General features: G+C 38.9%; 1 protein-coding gene across 1 annotated transcript; it reads right to left on the bottom strand.

The window, feature by feature from the left end:
* Nucleotides 1-485: 485 nt before the first annotated feature.
* Nucleotides 486-25,408, bottom strand: LOC307026951 (NACHT, LRR and PYD domains-containing protein 14-like; the record flags this gene model as incomplete). The annotated part of the gene is made up of 14 exons (XM_079695118.1): nucleotides 486-1,392; nucleotides 1,827-1,873; nucleotides 2,769-2,809; nucleotides 2,995-3,035; nucleotides 3,438-3,608; nucleotides 4,156-4,326; nucleotides 7,085-7,255; nucleotides 10,663-10,833; nucleotides 13,351-13,521; nucleotides 16,932-17,102; nucleotides 17,799-17,969; nucleotides 18,379-18,552; nucleotides 19,223-21,083; nucleotides 25,173-25,408. Coding segments are annotated over 13 exons (3,574 nt in total), but the record flags the coding sequence as incomplete, so codon positions are not given.
* Nucleotides 25,409-27,013: the final 1,605 nt, after the last annotated feature.

Raw genomic sequence — 27,013 nt, 5'->3', positions numbered from 1 at the left:
GGATGTACTTAAGTAATGTAGAAGTACCTTACATGTGTACTCCTTTTAAAGCACTGGATTAGCAGATCCTTAGCTGAAGCACCTCATACTCTTGTTCATTGTGTTGATGAACAGACTCAGAGCTGCTCAGCAAGTTGGGGGGGGGGGAATCCACATTGTTGATGGTCTGCAGGTTGGTATGACAGCATCTCTGTCTGTAGGTCCATTCCCTTCTTCTATACAAAAATAACTGTCCAAATTGGGATCAATAAACTATCTATCTAGAGCCCCAGCACCAGCTGACCTATGAGGGCAACCTCAAACATATTGATGAGAGAGATGTACTAGTGTAAAATGTAGTGTTGTCAATGGAACCTAATCATATTAATTTACTTTTAAACAAATGCTAAAGTTAAGCCTTAATGTATTACTAAAAACTGACTAATATCAAACTTTTCTTTAAAATATTCACTTTAACTTGAACAGAATTAAAAACAGCAACATAATGAATGTCTTATCATTTATAGGCCTTTCAAATACAATTACATATTTGTATGTCACCCCTTTGTAAACAACATTTTGATTAGCAAATGTAATTTACATATTTTTTTATAACATTACATTTATTTTGTAACTCAATCACATAATTCATACCAAAAGTAGACATAAAGTGCCTTTTCTAAAGTAGCCTAGAAATAAAGCCAGATAGTACCTTTATAACTGTCACAGTATGCGTGTGGCCTGCGTCTTGTAAGCACACTTTACATTTCATGATATTTACTGACCGGTATCATTATGTCCTTATTTCTACATCATTTTGAAACGTGTATCACTATTAAAATACGGTAAAATATGTTAATGTTTGTATAGCACAGTATCTAAACACATGTTCTACTTTGGAAACAATTTACAATTCACCGTGTGTCTTTATCCTCATACAGAGCACAGCTGACTTCCTGTTTACAACAACAACGTTAGCCAGCGTAGCAGCGAGAGGTGTGTTATCCCAGGGTATATGCAGGAATCCTGAAATCAAGTGTAATACCTTTTAAGACTCTTTCCATTCATTTTAAGACCTCATCGCAACTTCGAGTTATAACCCGATACATTGGCGACACAATTGACCTCACATTTACTATATTGATTGTAAGATAGCACAACAATCTATCAACAGTTTGTGATAACTAAACTCCTTATCATAATTCAGATAAACCAAAGCACAAGAGAATGAATTGTGTGACCAACCCAATGCAAGGTTTATTAGAAAAACAAACCATTAGAAAGTATTTGATTTAGGCATTGTTCGCGGACACCCTGTATCCAAAACCTGTTTCACCAGTTCATGTTTTCTTTGCTGTTTAGAATATGCTTTGATCTGATCTTCACTGCAAAATGCATCTTTCCCATGTGGACCTGGAAGATAAACAGGAAAACACTTTTATTAAATAACCAACAATCACTTCATACAGAGGCCTTATCAATGTAGTGACTCTGCTACTGATAACATCTGCTGTGAATCACTTCCTGTCTTCTGCTTTAAGGAAAACTGAGATATTTATATTCCTCAACGTTCCCAGAGGTGGACTTTTGTTCCCCTAAAGTATAAATATGTATGTACTGCATGTGCTTATACAATATATGTACTTAATATGTAACAGTTATTCTGAGAGGTCGCGAGTGGGACAGGTTGAGAACCACTGCTGAATACCATCTTACACATAGAGGCATTATATTATCTGCTGGAAAGAGAGGGGATGCAACACCTCATGGTGGGAATTATCGTATTAAATACTAATAATTATATACATATCCTTTTAAAGTAGTGTTTGGTCTTGTTATAGGATTACCTGTCTGAAGATTCAGGTGTGTTTTACGGTGAGAAGGAAACTGGAGCCTGGAATTATGAAAGGCACAAAGTTAGTGATTGGAATAAAAATGAAGTTCAGCTCAATGAACACAAACTACAATTCCAGAGAACATTGTGAACAACATTTAAAATCGATCCACTCATTGTTGATTTCCAACAGGTTAGTCACCGGTTAACATGTGACGTAGTGCTGAGCCATGTCATTACTGTAGCGCAGAGTACAGTAACATCCAATCACAGCACAGTATTACCAGCCAATCACAGCACATTGGGGCGGGACATTGCTCACAGCAGATGATCGGATGTATAATGAAATATTCTTTCATTTTTAAACAGTTGTATTTCTTCTCTTCTTTATTTATGTTTCTTCTCTTTGCAACAACAAACCAAACCAAATTCCTTGCATGTGAAAAACCTAATTGGCAACAAATTGAATCCTAACTCTGATACGAGTTGGTCAATTAAACGTCCGCAGAATTATGATGACAAATCTTTGTTCAAGAAAAGCTTTCAGTGCAATCGATTATTTGTTTTTATGGAAGAAAAACTGTCAGTTTGTTTAATATTGAGGACAGAAAGTCTCTCATCATTCTTGATTTATGGGTGTTGCTATCTGCTTGGTGTGCGTGGTTCTACAAGCAAGTCAGTGGGTGGTATCAGAGAGTTACAAGGGTCTGTAAATGCAATGAAAACTATTGGCCACAGCAAATCATTGATATTAAACATGTAATCTTTACTTTTGAATACTTCAGTACAAAGGATGTATTGAATAATTTATCTGATACATCTGTACACATATAAGTCATTAGTCAAAGCAGGGCTACATTTGACTGAATTCAAAAACACTGACTAATAACTACATTTGAATCAGTGGTGAAACCTCATCAATAAACTCCACACGGTGCAGCTGCTCCTCTCTCACCTCTCTGTCTGCCTTCACTTCCTGTTCCACAGCAGAGTCACCTGATGGAGGGAAGAAGTGACAGAGAAAAGACATCAATAATAATAAAACTCAAACAAAGAGAAACATTAGAACCCTAAATGATTGAGAGAGCTGTAACAAGATGGAGTGAAACATGTTTCTGTTGAACCTTTTAGGATCAGAGTTTAATGGTTTAATGAATGGAGAATATGGTTTCAGTACTCACAGTTCTTCTGGGTCTTGGCTGTGATCGTCTCTCCTGTGATCCTGTAGGGATGAACACAATCCAACAGTTTTGGATCAAGTTTAAAATAAGCGTTTGTTCTTTGAGTTAGTCAGCTTCAGAGTCCTGACTGATCTAAGGCTTTACATCCCATCATATCTTCTCTGCAAACACTACGACTGACTGCTCTCAGCTGCATCACAGGAAGTAACTGCTCAGTAATCTAGAAACAAAAGACATGACAGGAAAACACAACAGAGTAACATTTTCACTCTTCTTAACTAAATGTAGCTTTGCTTACAATATATTGTTTTTAGAAGAATAAAAGAGAGAGCCTGCAGTTAGTGGGTAACATCACTGACTTGCTGTGATCCCAGTGAGAGAAACACCTCCACCTCCCTGTGTTTAATACTAAACTAATAAACCAGCAGAGACCCCTTACTGACCTGAGAGTCTCCAGTCTGCAGTCTGGACTCTGCAGAAGAGCTCTCAGCAGCTTCACTCCTAAATCCTTCAGATAGTTCAGACTCAGGTCCAGATCTCTCAGATGGATGTTGGACTTCAGAGCTGAGGCCAGAGCAGAACAGCTGATCTCTGACAAGCTGCAGCTCCTCAGTCTGAATAAAGAAAACATGATGTAACTCCAGGTTTCATAATCTGTTCAGAGAGGAAGAAGTTTAGAAAGTGGAAACTCGAACAGGTAAAAACTGTAAGAGACAAACAGTGAAAAGATCTCTCATTAATATTAAAGACAACGTGCTTCTGCTTCAATAATAAAGAGGTGACTTCACATCTGAAACTCTGCTCCATCTACACAAACTCATGATGTGCAGCCAGACCAATCAAACCCACAGAAACTGATTCAACTCAAGATCTCAACGTTTACAAAGATCACAAATATTTCATTTAATATATAATAAACCATTAGATGTTTAGGAGTTTTAATAGAAATATGTTCTTGTTGTATTTTGTATATAATTTCTTTAAAGCATGCTGCAGAATATAAGGTGGGATTCAGGTGTTTGAGATGAGTGCATTATGCAGGGTAGGATAGTCAGCATTAAGATGCTCAGTGAGGATCAGAGTGATATCAGCCTGATGTCTGCAGCTCAGAGTCAACACAACTCTTCATCTCAGCACAGAAGTAAAAGATGGAGAACTGACCTGAGAGTCTTCAGTCTGCAGTCTGGACTCTCCAGAAGATCTCTCAGCAGCTTCACTCCTGAATCCTGCAGAGCGTTCTCACTCAGGTCCAGAACTCTCAGATGGATGTTGGACTTCAGAGCTGAGGCCAGAGCAGAACAGCTGATCTCTGACAAACTGCAGCTCCTCAGACTGAATAAAGAAAACATGATGAAACTTTAGAAAACAAAGTTCCTGTTTGAAATAACTCCAGGTTTAATAATCTGTTCAGAGATGAAGAAGTTTAGAAAGTGGAAACTCCAAACAGGTAAAAACTGTAAGAGAAAAAAAGTGAAAAGATCTCTCTTTAATATTAATATTAATATTAATATATTTGTTTAAAACAACGTATGAAATATCACGGATGCTGATGACGATGAACTGAACTCTGATTTTCATGAACTATGTATGCTAGAGGGGAAAGACCAGAAACGTTTAGAAGCTTCTTCTTCTTGCCCCTTTTGAACATGAAGGAAACTACTTGAGTATTTATTTTTATACTTTGAAAAGTATTTTGTTATTTTGCTTCTTTTTATTATTATTCATTTTCTGTTTGTTTTATTTGTTTTTTTTTAAACATGTTCAATAAATTGACTAATACAACAATAATAATAATAACATATTAGATGTTGAGGAGTTTTAATAGAAATATATTCTTGTTGAATTTTTATATAATTTATTTAACCTGTTGAACCCCATCCCTCTTTTTCAGGTCTCAGGCTCGAAAATGACATTCCCAGAACAAATGACCATATCTTCCCTTCTAAGAGGGGAAAATTAATAATCTTTTCTCTCAAAGTAATGATAAACCTGTCAGTTGGATGTAGAAAAGTCAGAATCAATATAGATGTGTTTTATTTTAAAGAAAATTCAGATTGAACATGGTAAAAAACTGTAAATTATAGTGTCCGTCCAAATATTATTTTCTACTTATTGTGAAAACTACCCTTGGATGATGGGTTAGTAGACTAAAAGCTTTAGGAATCCAAAGTACAACATATAATAAGTACCCTGTATCAAGATTGATGCAAAACAAGTGATATGACCTTTTTAGAGAGGTTTATAAAAAAAAAAACACTTCTGGGGTCATTTGGGTGGATTTTCCATATCACTGCTGCCCCCCCCCCCCCCCTTGGTAGATTTTGATGATTGACATCTCTTTCTAACCGTCAGAGCCAATGGAATCGAGGGGAAGTTCCACATACACACACAGGTTATCAAATAAGGAGTGAGAGAGACGCGTAGAAAAACCGGAAGCTGCGCTAACATATGGTGGCTACCATTAGCAGCTAATTTGTATTATCCGATTTTTGCATAAAAATTGAATTATGGATTATCAATAATTTTTTCAAAGTGACAGACACATTGGATCAACCTATGGATTAACTAGACCCTCCAGAAAAACGCGGGCAAAAATCCTTGATTATGCGGGCTAAATTCCTTGATTATCGGGGCTTAAATCCTTGATTATGCGATTAAATATGCAGGGTTTTTATGTGTTTTTATGCGGTGAAATTGCAGGAAGTTGCGAAATATGCGGAAAGTTGCGAAATATGCTAAATATGCGGGAAAAAAGAATAAAACAATTTTTAAATATTGAGCTGTCTTATTTATTCTCTCTCACACACAACCTGCCACTAACATTAAACCCCTTTACTATTCAATTAAACACATTCAATGTTTATTTATTGTAAAAGCAATTGGGCTATTTTAATCTCACACACACAGACACAACCCCCCCCCCCACACACACACACACACACTTCTCCGCCTCATTCTGTTTTCATTTACGCATTCGTTATCTGACCAGCTTCAATCTTGTAGGCTACTCACTTCGTTTCTTATAGCCCTCGAAAGGGTTTTGGAGGTTGAAGCCTCTGTGAATGTGAGTTGTTTGGCTTTCTTGTTCCCAGCAGCAGAAAGCATTTTCGAATGTTTGAATGAATCAAAGTGGGTCGTCACCGTAGATTTTCTCTTATGCTCCAACACACAGTTGCACGGGGTGCAAAATAGTTTCCCCCCACTTTTTGCCCGGTCTTTAGTAGAAATGTTCGTCGGTAAATGACATGGATTAGATTTTTTCATCTTGGTGTTTTCTCTATCGTGTGAGCTCCACACGTTCACTCCATATAGTGTTGTTTACATTCTGTGATGCGCGAGCTGATGGCGTCACGTCAAGACGAGCTAACTTTTTTTCTTTCTCAACTTTGTGTGGAAAAATGTGGGGATTATGCGGCCTTTTGATAAATATGCGCCATTTTGCTGATTATGCGCTAAATTCTGCGATCGCAGAATCGCGTTTTTCTGGAGGGTCTAATTAACCTTCAGCCGCTATTTTCTCGTTTTAATGCCATTGAACACGACTTTTGATCAGAACAAAAGCTAAGGTGAGCATATCTCCTTGTTTTGCTACCTAAAGCTACGTTGTGTGTTGTCTGTATTTGCTTCCCCTGTCACGAGTTCTGATCGCTCAGTGATGATCCTTATATTTATATAATCGGTGGACTCTCAGGATGTTAGCTAAGCTTGTTTGTGCAGATCCATTAAGTATATCGATCAGTGTAGCTAGAGTTCTGTGCTAACGGCCTTAAGATTTTTTCGCTCGTGGCTAATTCAGAGGCTCAGCGTTAGCTTTGTGGTTTTTTTTGCAAAGAAAGAAAAGAAAAGATCAGTTAGCTTAGTTTCTTCCCGTTACATGGATATGAAACATTTATAGGTTATTAAATATTAAGAAGCCCTCAGACGCTGTTTCCTGCAGATTATGCGTTTTTCCGCCCCGGGGGCGGGTCGATGGGGTTCAACAGGTTAAGATGCTCAGTGAGGATCAGAGTGATATCAGCCTGATGTCTGCAGCTCAGAGTCAACACAACTCTCATCATCTCAGCACAGAAGTAAAAGATGGAGAACTGACCTGAGAGTCTCCAGTCTGCAGTCTGGACTCTCCAGAAGAGCTCTCAGCAGCTCCACTCCTGAATCCTGCAGAGCGTTCTCACTCAGGTCCAGATCTCTCAGATGGATGTTGGACTTCAGAGCTGAGGCCAGAGCAGAACAGCTGATCTCTGACAACTTGCAGCTCCTCAGACTGAATAAAGAAAACATGATGTAACTTTAGAAAACAAAGTTCCTGTTTGAAATAACTCCAGGTTTAATAATCTGTTTAGAGATGAAGAAGTTTAGAAAGCGGAAACTCCAAACAGGTAAAAACTGTAAGAGACAAAAAGTGAAAAGAGCTCTCATTAATATTAAAGACAACGTGCTTCTCCTTCAATAATAAAGAGGTGACTTCACATCTGAAACTCTGCTCCATCTACACAAACTCATGATGTGCAGCCAGACCAATCAAACTCACAGAAACTGATTCAACTCAAGATCTCAACGTTTACAAAGATCACAAATATTTCAGGAGGAATTTTGAAGAAATGTGAAGAAAAACATCCAGAGTATTTATTTTAGGAACAGTGGAGTCATCAAATCACAGCATCTTCAGTTTGAACTATTCAGTCAGTAAAAGCATCGTGTAGCTTCAGAAAACAGAGAGCCAACAAATGGATTATTTATCAATCTAAAAACACTGAAACTACAAGACCTGGTTGACTATAAAACTCTCCAAATGATGTTCAAAGCCACAAATCAACAACGGCCTCATGGTATCCAGGAACTGTTCACTCAGAGAAAACCAACGTGCTGAGAGGAAACTGCATATTCAAAAAACACATATACGTACAAATTCCAAACTTCACTTCATAACAGAGAAAGGTGTTGATCTGTGGAATAGCTGGAATGATGAGCTGAAATACTGAGCAGCTTCATCTAAACTAAAAAAACTTTTCAGAACAATATACTAATGGTTATGATCAGGAGCCGTGATTTCCTGCTTATTCTTGTCTTTGACGATTGTGATTGACCTGTAAAGATTATTATTATTATTATTTTTTGATAGATTTGTACAAATATATATATATATATATATTTTTTAAAATAACGTATGAAATATCCCGGATGCTGATGACGATGAACTGAACTCTGATTTTCATGAACTATGTACGCTAGAGGGGAAAGACCAGAAACGTTTAGAAGCTTCTTCTTCTTGCCCCTTTTGAACATGAAGGAAACTACTTGAGTATTTATTTTTATACTTTGAAAAGTATTTTGTTATTTTGCTTCTTTTTATTATTATTCATTTTCTGTTTGTTTTATTTGTTGTTTTTTTTAAAATATGTTCAATAAATTGACTAATACAACAATAATAATAATACAAACATATTAGATGTTGAGGAGTTTTAATAGAAATATATTCTTGTTGAATTTTTATATAATTTATTTAACCTGTTGAACCCCATCCCTCTTTTTCAGGTCTCAGGCTCGAAAATGACATTCCCAGAACAAATGACCATATCTTCCCTTCTAAAAGGGGAAAATTAATAATCTTTTCTTTCAAAGTAATGATAAACCTGTCAGTTGGATGTAGAAAAGTCAGAATCAATATAGATGTGTTTTATTTTAAAGAAAATTCAGATTGAACATGGTAAAAAACTGTAAATTATAGTGTCCGTCCAAATATTATTTTCTACTTATTGTGAAAACTACCCTTGGATGATGGGTTAGTAGACTAAAAGCTTTAAGAATCCAAAGTACAACATATAATAAGTACCCTGTATCCAGATTGATGCAAAACAAGTGATATTTGACCTTTTTAGAGAGGTTTATAAAAAAAAAAACACTTCTGGGGTCATTTGGGTGGATTTTCCATATCTCTGCTGCCCCCCCCTTGGTAGATTTTGATGATTGACATCTCTTTATAACCGTCAGAGCCAATGGAATCGAGGGGAAGTTCCACATACACACACAGGTTACCAAATAAGGAGTGAGAGAGACGCGTAGAAAAACCGGAAGCTGCGCTAACATCTGGTGGCTACCATTAGCAGCTAATTTGTATTCTCCGATTTTTGCATAAAAATTGAATTATGGATTATCAATAATTTTTTCAAAGTGACAGACACATTGGATTAACCTATGGATTAACTAGACCCTCCAGAAAAACGTGGGCTAAATTCCTTGATTATGCGATTAAATATGCAGGGTTTTTATGTGTTTTTATGCGGTGAAATTGCGGGAAGTTGCGAAATATGCTAAATATGCGGGAAAAAAGAATAACATTTGTTTTTAAATATTGAGCTGTCTTATTTATTCTCTCTCACACAAAACCTGCCACTAACGTTAAACCCCTTTACTATTCAATTAAACACATTCAATGTTTATTTATTGTAAAAGCAATTGGGCTATTTTAATCTCACACACACAGACACACCCCCCCCCCCCCCCCACACACACACACACACTTCTCCGCCTCATTCTGTTTTCATTTACTCGTTCGTTATCTGACCAGCTTCAATCTTGTAGGCTACTCACTTCGTTTCTTGTAGCCCTCGAAAGGGTTTTGGAGGTTGATGCCTCGGTGAAGGTGAGTTGTTTGGCTTTCTTGTCCGCAGCAGCAGAAAGCATTTTCGAATGTTTGAATGAATGAAAGTGGGTCGTCACCGTCGATTTTCTCTTATGCTCCAACACACAGTTGCACGGGGTGCAGAATAGTTTCCCCCCACTTTTTGCCCGGTCTTTAGTAGAAATGTTCGTCGGTAAATGAGATGGATTAGATTTTTTCATCTTGGTGTTTTCTCTATCGTGTGAGCTCCACACGTTCACTCCATACAGTGTTGTTTACATTCTGTGATGCGCGAGCTGATGGCGTCACGTCAAGACGAGTTAACTTTTTATTTCTTTCTCAACTTTGTGTGGAAAAATGTGGGGATTATGCGGCCTTTTGATAAATATGCGCCATTTTGCTGATTATGCGCTAAATTCTGCGATCGCAGAATCGCGTTTTTCTGGAGGGTCTAATTAACCTTCAGCCGCTATTTTCTCGTTTTAATGCCATTGAACACGACTTTTGATCAGAATAGCAGCTAAGGTGAGCATATCTCCTTGTTTTGCTACCTAAAGCTACGTTGTGTGTTGTCTGTATTTGCTTCCCCTGTCACGAGTTCTGATCGCTCAGTGATGATCCTTATATTTATATAATCTGTGGATTCTCAGGATGTTAGCTAAGCTTGTTTGTGCAGATCCATTAAGTATATCGATCAGTGTAGCTAGAGTTCTGTGCTAACGGCCTTAAGATTTTTTCGCTCGTGGCTAATTCAGAGGCTCAGCGTTAGCTTTGTGTTTTTTTTTGCAAAGAAAGAAAAGAAAAGATCAGTTAGCTGAGTTTCTTCCCGTTACATGGATATGAAACATTTATAGGTTATTAAATATTAAGAAGCCCTCAGACGCTGTTTCCTGCAGATTATGCGTTTTTCCGCCCCGGGGGCGGGTCGATGGGGTTCAACAGGTTAAGATGCTCAGTGAGGATCAGAGTGATATCAGCCTGATGTCTGCAGCTCAGAGTCAACACAACTCTCTTCATCTCAGCACAGAAGTAAAAGATGGAGAACTGACCTGAGAGTCTCCAGTCTGCAGTCTGGACTCTCCAGAAGAGCTCTCAGCAGCTTCACTCCTGAATCCTGCAGAGCGTTCTCACTCAGGTCCAGATCTCTCAGATGGATGTTGGACTTCAGAGCTGAGGTCAGAGCAGAACAGCTGATCTCTGACAACCTGCAGCTCCTCAGACTGAATAAAGAAAACATGATGTAACTTTAGAAAACAAAGTTCCTGTTTGAAATAACTCCAGGTTTAATAATCTGTTCAGAGATGAAGAAGTTTAGAAAGTGGAAACTCCAAACAGGTAAAAACTGTAAGAGACAAAAAGTGAAAAGATCTCTCATTAATATTAAAGACAACGTGCTTCTCCTTCAATAATAAAGAGGTGACTTCACATCTGAAACTCTGCTCCATCTACACAAACTCATGATGTGCAGCCAGACCAATCAAACTCACAGAAACTGATTCAACTCAAGATCACAACGTTTACAAAGATCACAAATATTTCAGGATGAATTTTGAAGAAATGTGAAGAAAAACATCCAGAATATTTATTGTAGGAATAGTGGAGTCATCAAATCACAGCATCTTCAGTTTGAACTATTCACTCAGTAAAAGCATCGTGTAGCTTCAGAAAACAGAGAGCCAACAAATGGATTATTTATCAATCTAAAAACACTGAAACTACAAGACCTGGTTGACTATAAAACTCTCCAAATGATGTTCAAAGCCACAAATCAACAACGGCCTCATGGTATCCAGGAACTGTTCACTCAGAGAAAACCAACGTGCTGAGAGGAAACTGCATATTCAAAAAACACATATACGTACAAATTCCAAACTTCACTTCATAACAGAGAAAGGTGTTGATCTGTGGAATAGCTGGAATGATGAGCTGAGATACTGAGCAGCTTCATCTCAACTAAAAAAACTTTTCAGAACAATATACTAATGGTTATGATCAGGAGCCGTGATTTCCTGCTTATTCTTGTCTTTGACGATTGTGATTGACCTGTAAAGATTATTTCTTTTGGTTTTTTTTGATAGATTTGTACAAATATATATATATATTTTTTTTTTAAAACAACGTATGAAATATCCCGGATGCTGATGACGATGAACTGAACTCTGATTTTCATGAACTATGTATGCTAGAGGGGAAAGACCAGAAACGTTTAGAAGCTTCTTCTTCTTGCCCCTTTTGAACATGAAGGAAACTACTTGAGTATTTATTTTTATACTTTGAAAAATATTTTTTTATTTTGCTTCTTTTTATTATTATTCATTTTCTGTTTGTTTTATTTGTTTTTTTTTATGTTCAATAAATTGACCAATACAACAATAATAATAATACAAACATATTAGATGTTGAGGAGTTTTAATAGAAATATATTCTTGTTGAATTTTTATATAATTTATTTAACCTGTTGAACCCCATCCCTCTTTTTCAGGTCTCAGGCTTGAAAATGACATTCCCAGAACAAATGACCATATCTTCCCTTCTAAGAGGGGAAAATTAATAATCTTTTCTTTCAAAGTAATGATAAACCTGTCAGTTGGATGTAGAAAAGTCAGAATCAATATAGATGTGTTTTATTTAAAAAAAAATTCAGATTGAACATGGTAAAAAACTGTAGATTATAGTGTCCGTCCAAATATTATTGTCTACTTATTGTGAAAACTACCCTTGGATGATGGGTTAGTAGACTAAAAGCTTTAGGAATCCAAAGTACAACATATAATAAGTACCCTGTATCAAGATTGATGCAAAATGAGTGATATTTGACCTTTTTAGAGAGGTTTATAAAAAAAAAAACCACTTCTGGGGTCATTTGGGTGGATTTTCCATATCTCAGGTGCCGCCCCCCCCCCCCCCCCCCATGGTGGATTTTGATGATTGACATCTCTTTCTAACCGTCAGAGCCAATGGAATCGAGGGGAAGTTCCACATACACACACAGGTTACCAAATAAGGAGTGAGAGAGACGCGTAGAAAAATCGGAAGCTGCGCTAACATCTGGTGGCTACCATTAGCAGCTAATTTGTATTCTCCGATTTTTGCATAAAAATTGAATTATGGATTATCAATACTTTTTTCAAAGTGAAAGACACATTGGATTAACCTATGGATTAACCTTCAGCCGCTATTTTCTCGTTTTAATGCCATTGAACACGACTTTTGATCAGAATAACAGCTAAGGTGAGCATATGTCCATGTTTTGCTACCTAAAGCTACGTTGTGTGTTGTCTGTATTTGCTTCCCCTGTCACGAGTTCTGATCGCTCAGTGATGATCCTTATATTTATATAATCGGTGGACTTTCAGGATGTTAGCTAAGCTTGTTTGTGCAGATCCAATAAGTATATCGATCAGTGTAGCTAGAGTTCTGTGCTAACGGCCTTAAGATGTTTTCGCTCGTGGCTAATTCAGAGGCTCAGCGATAGCTTTGTGGTAAAGAAAAGATCAGTTAACTGAGTTTCTTCCCGTTACATGGATATGAAACATTCATAGGTTATTCAATATTAAGAAGCCCTCAGACGCTGTTTCCTGCAGATTATGCATTTTTCCGCCCCGGGGGCGGATCGATGGGGTTCAACAGGTTAAGATGCTCAGTGAGGATCAGAGCGATATCAGCCTGATGTCTGCAGCTCAGAGTCAACACAACTCTCTTCATCTCAGCACAGAAGTAAAAGATGGAGAACTGACCTGAGAGTCTCCAGTCTGCAGTCTGGACTCTCCAGAAGATCTCTCAGCAGCTCCACTCCTGAATCCTTCAGATAGTTCTCACTCAGGTCCAGATCTCTCATATGGATGTTGGACTTCAGAGCTGAGGCCAGAGCAGAACAGCTGATCTCTGACAACCTGCAGTCCTCCAGACTGAATAAAGAAAACATGATGTAACTTTAGAAAACAATGTTCCTGTTTGAAATAACTCCAGGTTTAATAATCTGTTCAGAGATGAAGAAGGTTAGAAAGTGGAAACTCCAAACAGGTAAAAAGTGTAAGAGACAAACAGTGAAAAGATCTCTCATTAATATTAAAGACAACGTGCTTCTGCTTCAATAATAAAGAGGTGACTTCACATCTGAAACTCTGCTCCATCTACACAAACTCATGATGTGCAGCCAGACCAATCAAACCCACAGAAAGTGATTCAACTCAAGATCTCAACGTTTACAAAGATCACAAATATTTCAGGAGGAATTTTGAAGAAATGTGAAGAAAAACATCCAGAATATTTATTTGAGGAATAGTGGAGTCATCAAATCACAGCATCTTCAGTTTGAACTATTCAGTCAGTAAAAGCATCGTGTAGCTTCAGAAAACAGAGAGCCAACAAATGGATTATTTATCAATCTAAAAACACTGAAACTACAAGACCTGGTTGACTATAAAACTCTCCAAATGATGTTCAAAGCCACAAATCAACAACGGCCTCATGGTATCCAGGGACTGTTCACTCAGAGAAAACCGACGTGCTGAGAGGAAACTGCATATTCAAAAAACACATATACGTACAAATTCCAAACTTCACTTCATAACAGAGAAAGGTGTTGATCTGTGGAATAGCTGGAATGATGAGCTGAAATACTGAGCAGCTTCATCTAAACTAAAACTACTTTTCAGAACAATATACTAATGGTTATGATCAGGAGCCGTGATTTCCTGCTTATTCTTGTCTTTGACGATTGTGATTGACCTGTAAAGATTATTTCTTTTGTTTTTTAGATTTGTACGTTTTTTTTGTTTTTTTTTTGTTTTAAAACAACGTATGAAATATCACGGATGCTGATGACGATGAACTGAACTCTGATTTTCATGAACTATGTATGCTAGAGGGGAAAGACCAGAAACGTTTAGAAGCTTCTTCTTCTTGCCCCTTTTGAACATGAAGGAAACTACTTGAGTATTTATTTTTATACTTTGAAAAGTATTTTGTTATTTTGCTTCTTTTTATTATTATTCATTTTCTGTTTGTTTTATTTGTTTTTTTTAAACATGTTCAATAAATTGACAAATACAACAATAATAATAATAACATATTAGATGTTGAGGAGTTTTAATAGAAATATATTCTTGTTGAATTTTTATATAATTTATTTAACCTGTTGAACCCCATCCCTCTTTTTCAGGTCTCAGGCTCGAAAATGACATTCCCAGAACAAATGACCATATCTTCCCTTCTAAAAGGGGAAAATTAATAATCTTTTTTCTCAAAGTAATGATAAACCTGTCAGTTGGATGTAGAAAATTCAAAATCAATATAGATGTGTTTTATTTTAAAGAAAATTCAGATTGAACATGGTAAAAAACTGTAAATTATAGTGTCCGTCCAAATATTATTTTCTACTTATTGTGAAAACTACCCTTGGATGATGGGTTAGTAGACTAAAAGCTTTAGGAATCCAAAGTACAACATATAATAAGTACCCTGTATCAAGATTGATGCAAAACAAGTGATATTTGACCTTTTTAGAGAGGTTTATAAAAAAAAAACACTTCTGGGGTCATTTGGGTGGATTTTCCATATCTCTGCTGCCCCCCCCCCCCCCCCTTGGTAGATTTTGATGATTGACATCTCTTTCTAACCGTCAGAGCCAATGGAATCGAGGGGAAGTTCCACATACACACAGGTTACCAAATAAGGAGTGAGAGAGACGCGTAGAAAAACCGGAAGCTGCGCTAACATATGGTGGCTACCATTAGCAGCTAATTTGTATTCTCCGATTTTTGCATAAAAATTGAATTATGGATTATCAATAATTTTTTCAAAGTGACAGACACATTGGATTAACCTATGGATTAACTAGACCCTCCAGAAAAACGCGGGCAAAAATCCTTGATTATGCGGGCTAAATTCCTTGATTATGCGATTAAATATGCAGGGTTTTTATGTGTTTTTATGCGGTGAAATTGCGGGAAGTTGCGAAATATGCGGAAAGTTGCGAAATATGCGGGAAAAAAGAATAAACATTTTTTTAAAATATTGAGCTGTCTTATTTATTCTCTCTCACACTCAACCTGTCACTAACGTTAAACCCCTTTACTATTCAATTAAACACATTCAATGTTTATTTATTGTAAAAGCAATTGGGCTATTTTAATCTCACCACCCCCCCCCCCCCCACACACACACACACACACACTTCTCCGCCTCATTCTGTTTTCATTTACTCATTCGTTATCTGACCAGCTTCAATCTTGTAGGCTACTCACTTCGTTTCTTGTAGCCCTCGAATGGGTTTTGGAGGTTGATGCCTCGGTGAACGTGCGTTGTTTGGCTTTCTTGTCCGCAGCAGCAGAAAGCATTTTCGAATGTTTGAATGAATCAAAGTGGGTCGTCACCGTCGATTTTCTCTTATGCTCCAACACACAGTTGCACGGGGTGCAGAATAGTTTCCCCCCACTTTTTGCCCGGTCTTTAGTAGAAATGTTCGTCGGTAAATGAGATGGATTAGATTTTTTCATCTTGGTGTTTTCTCTATCGTGTGAGCTCCACACGTTCACTCCATACAGTGTTGTTTACATTCTGTGATGCGCGAGCTGATGACGTCACGTCAAGACGAGTTAACTTTTTTTCTTTCTCAACTTTGTGTGGAAAAATGTGGGGATTATGCGGCCTTTTGATAAATATGCGCCATTTTGCTGATTATGCGCTAAATTCTGCGATCGCGTTTTTCTGGAGGGTCTAATTAACCTTCAGCCGCTATTTTCTCGTTTTAATGCCATTGAACACGACTTTTGATCAGAATAACAGCTAAGGTGAGCATATCTCCGTGTTTTGCTACCTAAAGCTACGTTGTGTGTTGTCTGTATTTGCTTCCCCTGTCACGAGTTCTGATCGCTCAGTGATGATCCTTATATTTATATAATCGGTGGACTCTCAGGATGTTAGCTAAGCTTGTTTGTGCAGATCCATTAAGTATATCGATCAGTGTAGCTAGAGTTCTGTGCTAACGGCCTTAAGATTTTTTCGCTCGTGGCTAATTCAGAGGCTCAGCGTTAGCTTTGTGGGTTTTTTTTGCAAAGAAAGAAAGAAAAGATCAGTTTGCTGAGTTTCTTCCCGTTACATGGATATGAAACATTCATAGGTTATTAAATATTAAGAAGCCCTCAGACGCTGTTTCCTGCAGATTATGCGTTTTTCCGCCCCGGGGGCGGGTCGATGGGGTTCAACAGGTTAAGATGCTCAGTGAGGATCAGAGTGATATCAGCCTGATGTCTGCAGCTCAGAGTCAACACAACTCTCTTCATCTCAGCACAGAAGTAAAAGATGGAGAACTGACCTGAGAGTCTCCAGTCTGCAGTCTGGACTCTCCAGAAGATCTCTCAGCAGCTTCACTCCTGAATCCTGCAGAGCGTTCTCACTCAGGTCCAGATCTCTCAGATGGATGTTCGACTTCAGAGCTGAGGCCAGAGCAGAACAGCTGATCTCTGACAACCTGCAGCTCGTCAGACTGAATAAAGAAAACATGATGTAACTTTAGAAAACAATGTTCCTGTTTGAAATAACTCCAAGTTTAATAATCTGAAGAAGCTTTAGCAATGAAGTAGAAACAAATCCCTGATGATCTCAAACTTTTCAGAACAATATACTAATGGTTATGATCAGGAGCCGTGATTTCCTGCTTATTCTTGACTTTGACGATTGTGGTTGACCTGTAAAGATTATTTATTTTATTTTATTTTTTAAAACAACGTATGAAATATCACAGATGCTGATGACGATGAACTGAACTCTGATTTTCATGAACTATGTATGCTAGAGGGGAAAGACCAGAAACGTTTAGAAGCTTCTTCTTCTTGCCCCTTTTGAACATTTTTTTATACTTTGAAAAGCATTTTGTTATTTTGGTTCTTTTTATTATTATTCATTTTCTGTTTTGTTTTATTTATTGACTAATACAAACATATTAGATGTTGAAGAGTTTTAATAGAAATATGTTCTTGTTGTATTTTGAGTATCATTTATTTAAGGCATGCTTCAGAATATAAGGTGAGTTTCAGGTGTTTGAGATGAGTGCATTATGCAGGGTAGGATAGTCAGCATTAAGATGCTCAGTGAGGATCAGAGTGATATCAGCCTGATGTCTGCAGCTCAGAGTCAACACAACTCTTCATCTCAGCACAGAAGTAAAAGATGGAGAACTGACCTGAGAGTCTTCAGTCTGCAGTCTGGACTCTCCAGAAGAGCTCTCAGCAGCTTCACTCCTGAATCCTGCAGATAGTTCTGACTCAGGTCCAGATCTCTCAGATGGATGTTGGACTTCAGAGCTGAGGCCAGAGCAGAACAGCTGATCTCTGACAAACTGCAGTTCCTCAGACTGAATAAAGAAAACATGATGTAACTTTAGAAAACAAAGTTCCTGTTTGAAATAACTCCAGGTTTAATAATCTGAAGAAGCTTTAGCAATGAAGTAGAAACAAATCCCTGATGATCTCAGACTCTCTGCAGCAGTTTCTCTCATGAAATGTTTATCAACTCCTTCATCTCCCTCACAGCATCTCCACTGACTCATGGAGCACAGAGTGAGTCTGTGGAAGCTCAAACACTCTCGGTCACACATTCACCTTCTCTGATCTTTGTTATTATGATCAATGTTCATCCATTAGCAGATACAGAAGAAAATGATTTCAATGTATTTTATCCCGGGAAAATTCTACAAATGTTGAAAACAGAGAAAAATATCTAATTACAGTAATTATATTATTATATCCATTTATTGAACTGACCGGAGAGTCTCCAGTCTGCAGTTTGGACTCTTTAGTCCAGAACTCAGCGGCTCCACTTCTGAATCCTGCAGCTCGTTGAGACTCAGGTCCAGATCTCTCAGATGCGAGGGGTCCGACTTCAGAGCCGAGGCCACGACTTCACAGTGAGACTTTGAGAGTCCACAGTTAATAAGTCTGTCACACAAATATTACAAAAAGAGTTAGCATAAAGAGAGGAAACATTATATTAATTCAAAGAATTTGATGAATCAGAATCAGAAACGGGTTTATTGCCAGGTAGGTTCACACGTACGAGGAATTTGACTTGATGTCATGGTGCATACATAAAATATAAAACAAAAAATCAACAGAAAAAAGTACACAGATAGCAAACTGTATTAAGAACACTGTAAACAAATATTTGAACAATATTCAAACATTGTGTGCATTAATTTAATGCGTTTAGAATCTGCGTTTTGCTGAGGTAAATTGTCAGTCGGGGGGCCGGGCCTTGTTTAAGAAACAAGTTCATGTTCTGAGTAACATTCACTGTTAGTGAACGCAATATAATATTAGTTTTCTATATTCATTGTCAGCCTGTCAGATCTTATTTTAAACTCTTACATTGTGGTAAAAACAGATGTTGAACAAACTGAATGATATCGGAATGACTGCATTCACTGATAACTGAAAAATACACATGCTGCTGTGAGAAAACCTCTAAAATCCTTCCTTTGTTGGAAAAGGAATATGAAGAGAACTAAAAACTGTAAAAGGTAATAATTATTATAATAAATAAAATAACTGATATTTGAAGAACTAAACTTCTGATCTAGTTTATAAAGTTAATCACATCTGGACTTACTTGGCCTTCCTGCAGTTCCTCACAGCTGGAATCAGTCTCCGTCGTCCTTCCTTTAATGTGTTGTACTGATCCAGGTCCAACTCATCCAGAACCTCCTCTGACATCTGCAGCATGTAGGCCAGAGCAGAGCAGTGGATCACAGAGAGTTCCTTCTCTGATCTTTTCTTTGACTTCAGGAACTCTGTGATCTCCTGAGTTACTGAGAGGTCCTTCATCTCTGTCAGACAGTGGAAGATGTTGATGCTCCTGTCAGGAGAGATTTCATAACTGTTCATCTTCTTCAGGTTGTTGATGGCTGTTTGGAGGATTTCTGGACGGTTGTCTGTTTGACCCAGCAGGCCTCCTAAGAGCCTCTGGTTGGACTCCAGAGAGAGGCCGTGGAGAAAGCGGACAAACAGGTCCAGGTGGCCATTTTTACTTCTGAGGGATTTCTCCATGGCTCCCTTCAGGAAGACATCCAGGGATGGGTAATCCTGAACACTGTTGTTATAGTACCGGTCTCTCTTCAGGAAGTCCTCCAGTACCGCTTTGTCTCTGTTGGTGTAACAGTGGAACATGTAGACTGCAGCCAGAAACTCCTGAATGCTCAGATGAACAAAGCAGTAGACTGTTTTCTGGAAGATCAAACTCTCTCTTTTGAAGATCTGTGTACAAACTCCTGAGTGCACCAAGGCCTCGGTGACCTCAAGACCACAGCGGTGCAGGTCTTCTTGGTAGAACATGATGTCTCCTTTCTTCAGATGTTCAAACGCCAGCCTCCCCAGCTTCAGAAGAACCTCCCTGTCAGCCTCCGTCAGCTGCTCTGGACTCGTTTCATGTCCCTCTTCATACTTCTTCTTCTTCTTCTTCAGCTGCTGTGGACTCGTCTCATGTCCCTCTTCATACTTCTGCTTCTTCCTCTTGGTCTGGACCAGCAGGAAGTGTGAGTACATGTCAGTGAGGGTCTTGGGCAGTTCTCCTCTCTGGTCTGTAGTCAACATGTCGTCCAGAACTGCAGCAGTGATCCAGCAGAAGACTGGGATCAGACACATGATGTGGAGGCTCCTGGAGCTCTTGATGTGAGAGATGATTCTGCTGGACAGGTCTTCATCACTCGATCTCCTCCTGAAGTACTCCTCCTTCTGGGCGTCAGTGAAGCCTCGTACTTCTGTTACCCTGTCCACACACTCAGGAGGGATCTGATTGGCCGCTGCAGGTCTGGAAGTTATCCAGACGAGAGCCGAGGGAAGCAGCTTCCCCCTGATGAGGTTTGTCAGCAGCACGTTGACTGAGGACTGCTGAGAGACATCAGACACAACCTCATTGTTTCTGAAGTCCAGAGAAAGTCTGCTTTCATCCAGGCCGTCAAAGATGAGCAGCACTTTGCAGACAGCCAGCTGCTCTGCTGTGAGCTTCTGTAAGGTTGGATGGAAAACATGGAGCAGCCTGAGAAGACTGTACTGCTCACCTTTGATCAGGTTCAGCTCCCTGAAGGAGAGCGGGATCACCAGACTGACATCTTGGTTTCCCAAACCCTCGGCCCAGTCCAGAGTGAACTTCTGCACTGAGAAGGTTTTTCCAACTCCAGCGACTCCGTTGGTCAGGACCGCTCTGATGTGAGTCTGTTGGTCAGGTAAGGCTTTAAAGATGTCCTGGCACTTGATTGGAGTGTCATGGAGGGTCTCCTTCTTGGAAGCTGTCTCCAGCTGCCTCACCTCATGTTGGGTATTAACCTCTTCACTCTGGCCTTGTGTGATGTAGAGCTCAGTGAAGATGCTGTTGAGGAGGGTTTCACTTTGATCAGTTCCTTCAATCACACGTTCACATCTCCTCCTCAGACTGATCCTATGTTTAACTAAAACCTCCTGCAGACCACTACCTGCTGGAAGAGAAGCAAACGGGAGAGAATCAGGAAAATGCTTTTGAGAATCTGAGGATGAAGAAAAAGTGATGATTTTAATAAAACAGCTTGATGGAAGCTGTACAACACGATGCTTAACCCAGAACAGATGAAACAGGAAGATTCCTGGACACAAAGACAACAATCCTAGACATCAGGGGCCGTATTCACAAAGCATTTTATCTTACCGCTAGGAGTGCTCCTAACTCGCGCTAAAACATTTTACGTACGAGTTTTTTCTTAAAAGTTATTCACAAAGCCGCTGAGACCTACTCATACTAAGGATAAATCACTAAGAGTGAACTAAGAGTGACGCGCCGTTGCTATGGATTACGTCGATTCTCGTGCATGAGTTTAGAAGCGGTCAGTACGGTGATTGGTTGTTCAGAGCAGGCGGTCTCGGCGAAACTCATCTGCAACATCCCACAAACGAGCCCACTAAATCACCGAAAAACAAGGAAATAGCCTAGGCTAGAAATGTATTCCTATCAAATAGTTATGGACAGTGCAGTTAGCAGAATACACGCATGATGACAAGTTTGTGCAGACCACGATAATGACGTTGTATATGCACGTTAAAGAGAGAGAGCAAACAATAAAAATACGTAAATTGCATTAAATCAAGGAGGCAATTAAAAGCACCCTGCAAACTATTATCCAATGAGCATATTTCCAGCACTTAAACACTTTCAATAACAGCCCATACCGCCGTTCAAGTCCCCCTATCATGATGAATGAAAACAATCTGCGTGTTGATGGAATGTACTTTCTTTCTATTGAAGAACACGTCCTCATCTTTTGATGGCGCAATTATTTGTATGTGCGTCCCGTCAATAGCACCGACCACACCGGGCATAACTGCATTGCCATGAAGTTGGCTTTGATCCTGTGTAGTTGTTGATTGTCCAAAGGAAACCGGATAAACAGTTGGATGATATGTGGTCTAGAGAGTGCGTTGATGGTTTGGTTTATGGCACGGCTGACTGATGGTTGCGATATTCCTAAATCGTCGGCATTGCAAAGTTGCATTTTCCCTGTTGCTAAATATCGCAGTGCCAAACATTTTTTTTCCGGACTAATCGGGTTATTCCTGTTAGTCGGGATTCAAACAAGTTTGATACCCTCACGATTTTGCCTATATCTCTTGATCAATTCACAGTCTTCCATTGTCTCCAAAACATTTCGTCTCGCAGCCATTTTCAGATTCTTTGTGAATAGGTCTTACTGAGTTAGGAGTCCTCTCGAGGACTTTTAAGCTCTCCCAGACTTAGGTGCTACTTTTAGGCCTAAAATACTTTGTGAATTGCTCTTAGTGAATAAAATTAGGAGTCCTAAATTTAAGACTGACACGCCCATTATCTTTAGGAGTTTCTCCTAAATTCGCCAGTTAGGAGCTACTTTTAGCCCTAAAATCATTTGTGAATACGGCCCCAGATATCTCTACTATCTTCTGTAAAAGTTATTTGCAGGGTTGACGTTCCACTGAGCTTATGTCTGTCCAGTATAAGTATAACGAAGAAAAACACTGCTTTCTTTTTTCTCATTCACACTTCAAAAAAATACCTGGAAGAAGATCAATGCTTTACAACACGACACTAAACAAAATACAAATGAAAAATTGTGGACATGACCCTAACCCTAACCCTAAGAGCCCTAACCCTAAGAGCCCTAACCCCTAACCCAAATACTAGCTGGCAGATATCTATACTATCATACATAAATGTTATATTTGTGCAGGGCTAATGTTTCTCTGAGATTAAGACAAAGCATTTTTTAGGGAAAAACTGCTGTCACATGGTAAATGTGTTTGTACACACTTAAAAAGCAATGCCTTAAAGAGGGATATGGGTTAGGGTTAGATGTAGGGGTGCAACAACTAGTCGACTTAATCGATTCAAATCGATTACCAAATTAATTGCCAACTAATTCAGTCGTCGATTCGTTGGTGACGTCATCACGTGTGTTTTACGCGCCGTTAAGCTCCGACGTTATCGGTCTTTTTATCGGTACTGGAGACATTTAAAATATATGTCATGTATTATTGCTACATAAGCATTATATCGCAGTCTTAGTGTCGCCAACTCGTTTCTAATATGCAAAAAGACAAAAAAATGCGTCCATGATGTATTTTCGATCTTTCCAATCCAGAAGAGAGATCTTTTTCTCCCCCGGCTGTGTGCGAGGGGGCGGGGCAGTTTACACACACACGCAGATGCTACATGCATGCAACACACTGCGGAGATGGCGGAGAGAACGCGCTCCGAGGTGTGGTTAAACTTTACCCGTCTCGATGTGGAGAATGCTCGTTGCCAAAAGTGCAAAAAGAGTTTATCATGTAAGGGCGGTAACACAAGCAATTTGTCTCAACATTTAGCAAAAGTGCACCACATCCAGACGGAGGAATGCTCAGAGTTCGACTGTCTTTCTAGCAGCTCTGTAGCCCCGTCCACGAGTAACGTTTCCACGTCAGGTGTTATGTATGCTAGCAGCAACACATGGAGTTAACTACATTATACAAACATGGGTTAATGATTTGTTAAAGTTTCAGCTATTCTGTGTACAGTTCTGTCATCACATTATTTAATACGATTTGTTAAAACCTCTTAGGCCCCACGGACCCGAGTCCGGGTCCGAAATCGCGTCATTATCAGGAAACAACGTCTAAGGAACCTTAATATTTAATAAACTATGAATATTTTATATCCATATAACAGGCAAAAACTAATTTAACTGATATTTTTCTTTAAAAAAAACAAAAAAAAAACACACAATTCTAACACTGACCCTCTGAATTAGCCCCGAGCGAAAAATGCTAACCTATTACCGCACCGAAAATCACTCCTAGCTCCCTTATTACTTATCCTAGCTCTGCACATCCAACACATCGTTTATGATCGTAAAGACACAGAATCTAACGGTGCCCACCTCAACACTGAAAGATACAAACTCCGACAGGGGAAGCAAACACAGACATCACAACAAGTACCTTTACGGAGCCTTTACGGGAGATCGTCTCACCGTAGCTGTCAATCTGATCAAAAGACGTGTTCAATGGCATTAAAACGAGAAAAAAAGCGGCTGAATCGGTTAATCCATAGGTTGATAATGTTTCTGTATAATAAACTTTTTCATTTATAATCCATAATTCCATTTTTATGTAAAAATCGGAGAGCAACAGTTAGCTGCTAATGATAGCCACCAGAGTGGCTGCTGCTTCCGGTCTTGGCTATGCCGCAGTCTAACACACACATGACCAAATAAGGACTATGTGGGAGTTCTCCTCGATTCCATTGACTCTGACGGTTAGAAAGAGATGTCACATGTCAAAATCCAGCAAGGGGAGCCAGAGATATGAAAAATCCACCCAAATGACCCCAAAAGAGGTTTTTTTTGCTAAATCTCTCTAAAAAGGTCAAATATCACTTGTTTTGCATCAATCTTGATACAGGGTACTTCTTATATGTTGTACTTTGGATTCCTAAAGGTTTTAGTCTACTAACCCATCATTCAATGTGAGTTTTCACTATAAGTACAACATATTTCTGACTTTTCTACATCCAACTCACAGGTTTATCATTACTTTGAGAAAAAAGATTATTAATTTAACCCTTTTAGAAGGGAAGACATGGTCATTTGTTCTGGTAATGTCATTTTCGAGCCTGAAACCTGAAAAACAGGCTTAACACCGTTGTTTCTTTTGATGTGAAATATTATTTATTTAATTTAAATAAAAAGCAATGTTAATTTTGTTCAAAATGTGTTTAGTTAATTTAATAATATATGTATTTTTGAATCAAGTATTCATCTTTATTGTCTTCATTGTTAGTTTCCACATGCCTAAAACAACCTCAAGCTAAATCTAAAAGTTGATGGCTAAATAAGAGCGTTTGAGAAATTGTGCAAGGCATAATAGTCCGAATAGTCGATTAATCGTTTAATTAATCGATAGATTAATCGATTATCAAATTAGTAGTTTGTTGCAGCCCTAGTTAGATGATAGTGTTTCTTTGGAAGAGTAGAGGCCCAGCGCCCAGACGGAGGTAAAGACGCTGCATGTGTTTGGTCTCTTACCTCGTACAGTTCTGGTCTGACTGGCTGTCTGCAGGCCAGCTCTGGTTCTGGATCTCTTTCCACACTGAGGACAGGAGGAGCCTCCTGATGGAGGTTGCTGCTCCCAGTATGAGCTGATGCACTGTCTGCAGAACCAGTGTCCACAGCTGGTAGAGACTGGATCCTTCAGGACGTCCTGACACAGAGCACAGCTGGACGGCTGCTCCTCCACAGGAACACGACTCTTCCTCTTCCCTCTGTGGAGAGGAACACATCCTTTACAGCACTTTACTTCAGAGGAGCTGATTCTCACCAAAGGTACAACAAGGTGGCAAATTCTAGCTTGATATTTTAAAAAGCTTTCTATCTCTATATACAGTAATATTTCTTTGTGATCAGTTAGTTTCACATTACTAAGAAACCAAACAGCATCCTGTCTGGATTCATGACATCACCCAGAGGAGCACATGTTCCCTGTATCTACTAAGACCAACCCGGTATCATGTGACGATTTACCATGCTGGGAGACGTGAAGATGTCACAGTTTCGTCGCTTCAAACATGACAGTTACACCGTATTGTTAACATGGCCCAACCAGTGGAGAAATACCCGGAAAGGCCAAGCAAATGCTACCACGACGGTCGGTTGTTATTGTCAATATTAATATAATAATGATTTATTTTTTAATAGTAACACTCGATTTCGCCGATTTTCTTTTTGCCCCAGCTGGTCGACACCTCTTTTAGCAGAAACAAAGGCTACATTAATGTATTAAATCGATGTTAATCCATGCGTGTGGATGTGGAATTAACGGACGTGACAGCTTCGGTTCATTTTAATTTACAAACTCTTCAATTAGAACCGTAGTTATATTTAAAAACATTTTAGAAGGCCTTACGAAATACTTTAATGTAAATACAAATTTAAATGCGAAAATACAAAAATACACCCGTCATAAACAATACCGGAAACAGACGTAGGCAAGATCCTCAGCTCAGGTGATTCGATGGTTTAGCCGCAATGTACGTTGGGAAATGTGTTTATGCAATGTGAAATCAGTGTGCTTGCTTTTCTCTTTGAAAGTCATCACATAACGGCATTGTAATACATGGTTCGGCAGCATAACATATTTGCCGTAGTTCGCTATTTATAGAGCCCTGCTGAAAAGACTTCTAGACAAACAGGAACAACTGCGGCCCAAACTGAAAACGTGACGTGGATCATAAATATATCAGCAATTAAACAACATCTTACATTTCTTTTCACAGAATAGCTCTCCTTGCAGTATCAACACTAATTCGGCTGACTTTTATATTTGATCCAATTGGTAGATCGGCTGTATTTACACCATAACGGTGCACAGCTGATAGAAAGGGACACCTGGTGGTTAAAGCATATTGAATTTTACAATTAGATATTAATAGGATCCATATATATATATATACACATTAATATACATTAATGTAACCTTTGTTTCTGCTAAAAGAGGTGTCGACCAGCTGGGGCAACAAAAAAAATCGGCGTAATCGAGTGTCACTATTAAAACATAGATCATTATTATATTAATATTGACAATAACAACCGACCATCGTGGTAGCATTTGCTTGGCATTTCCAGGTATTTCTCCATTGGTTGGGCCATGTTAACAATACCGTGTAACTGTCACGTTTGAGGGGACGAAATTGTGACATCTTCACGTCTCCCAGCGTGGTAAATCGTCACATGTTCACGTCTTGCCGTGATACCGGGTTGACCCGGGTTGACTAAGACACACATCAGCTGCATTAATCTCTCTAAACCAGGGGTGGGGAACCTTTTTCCTCTCAAGGGCCATTTCAATTTTTACAACATCCTCCGAGGGC

The sequence above is a fragment of the Notothenia rossii genome (assembly GCF_949606895.1).
Source record: "Notothenia rossii genome assembly, contig: scaffold_286, whole genome shotgun sequence".
Classification (NCBI taxonomy): Eukaryota; Metazoa; Chordata; class Actinopteri; order Perciformes; family Nototheniidae; genus Notothenia; species Notothenia rossii.
Note: the sequence above shows the minus strand (reverse complement) of the source record. Positions and strands in the feature narration are given on the sequence as shown.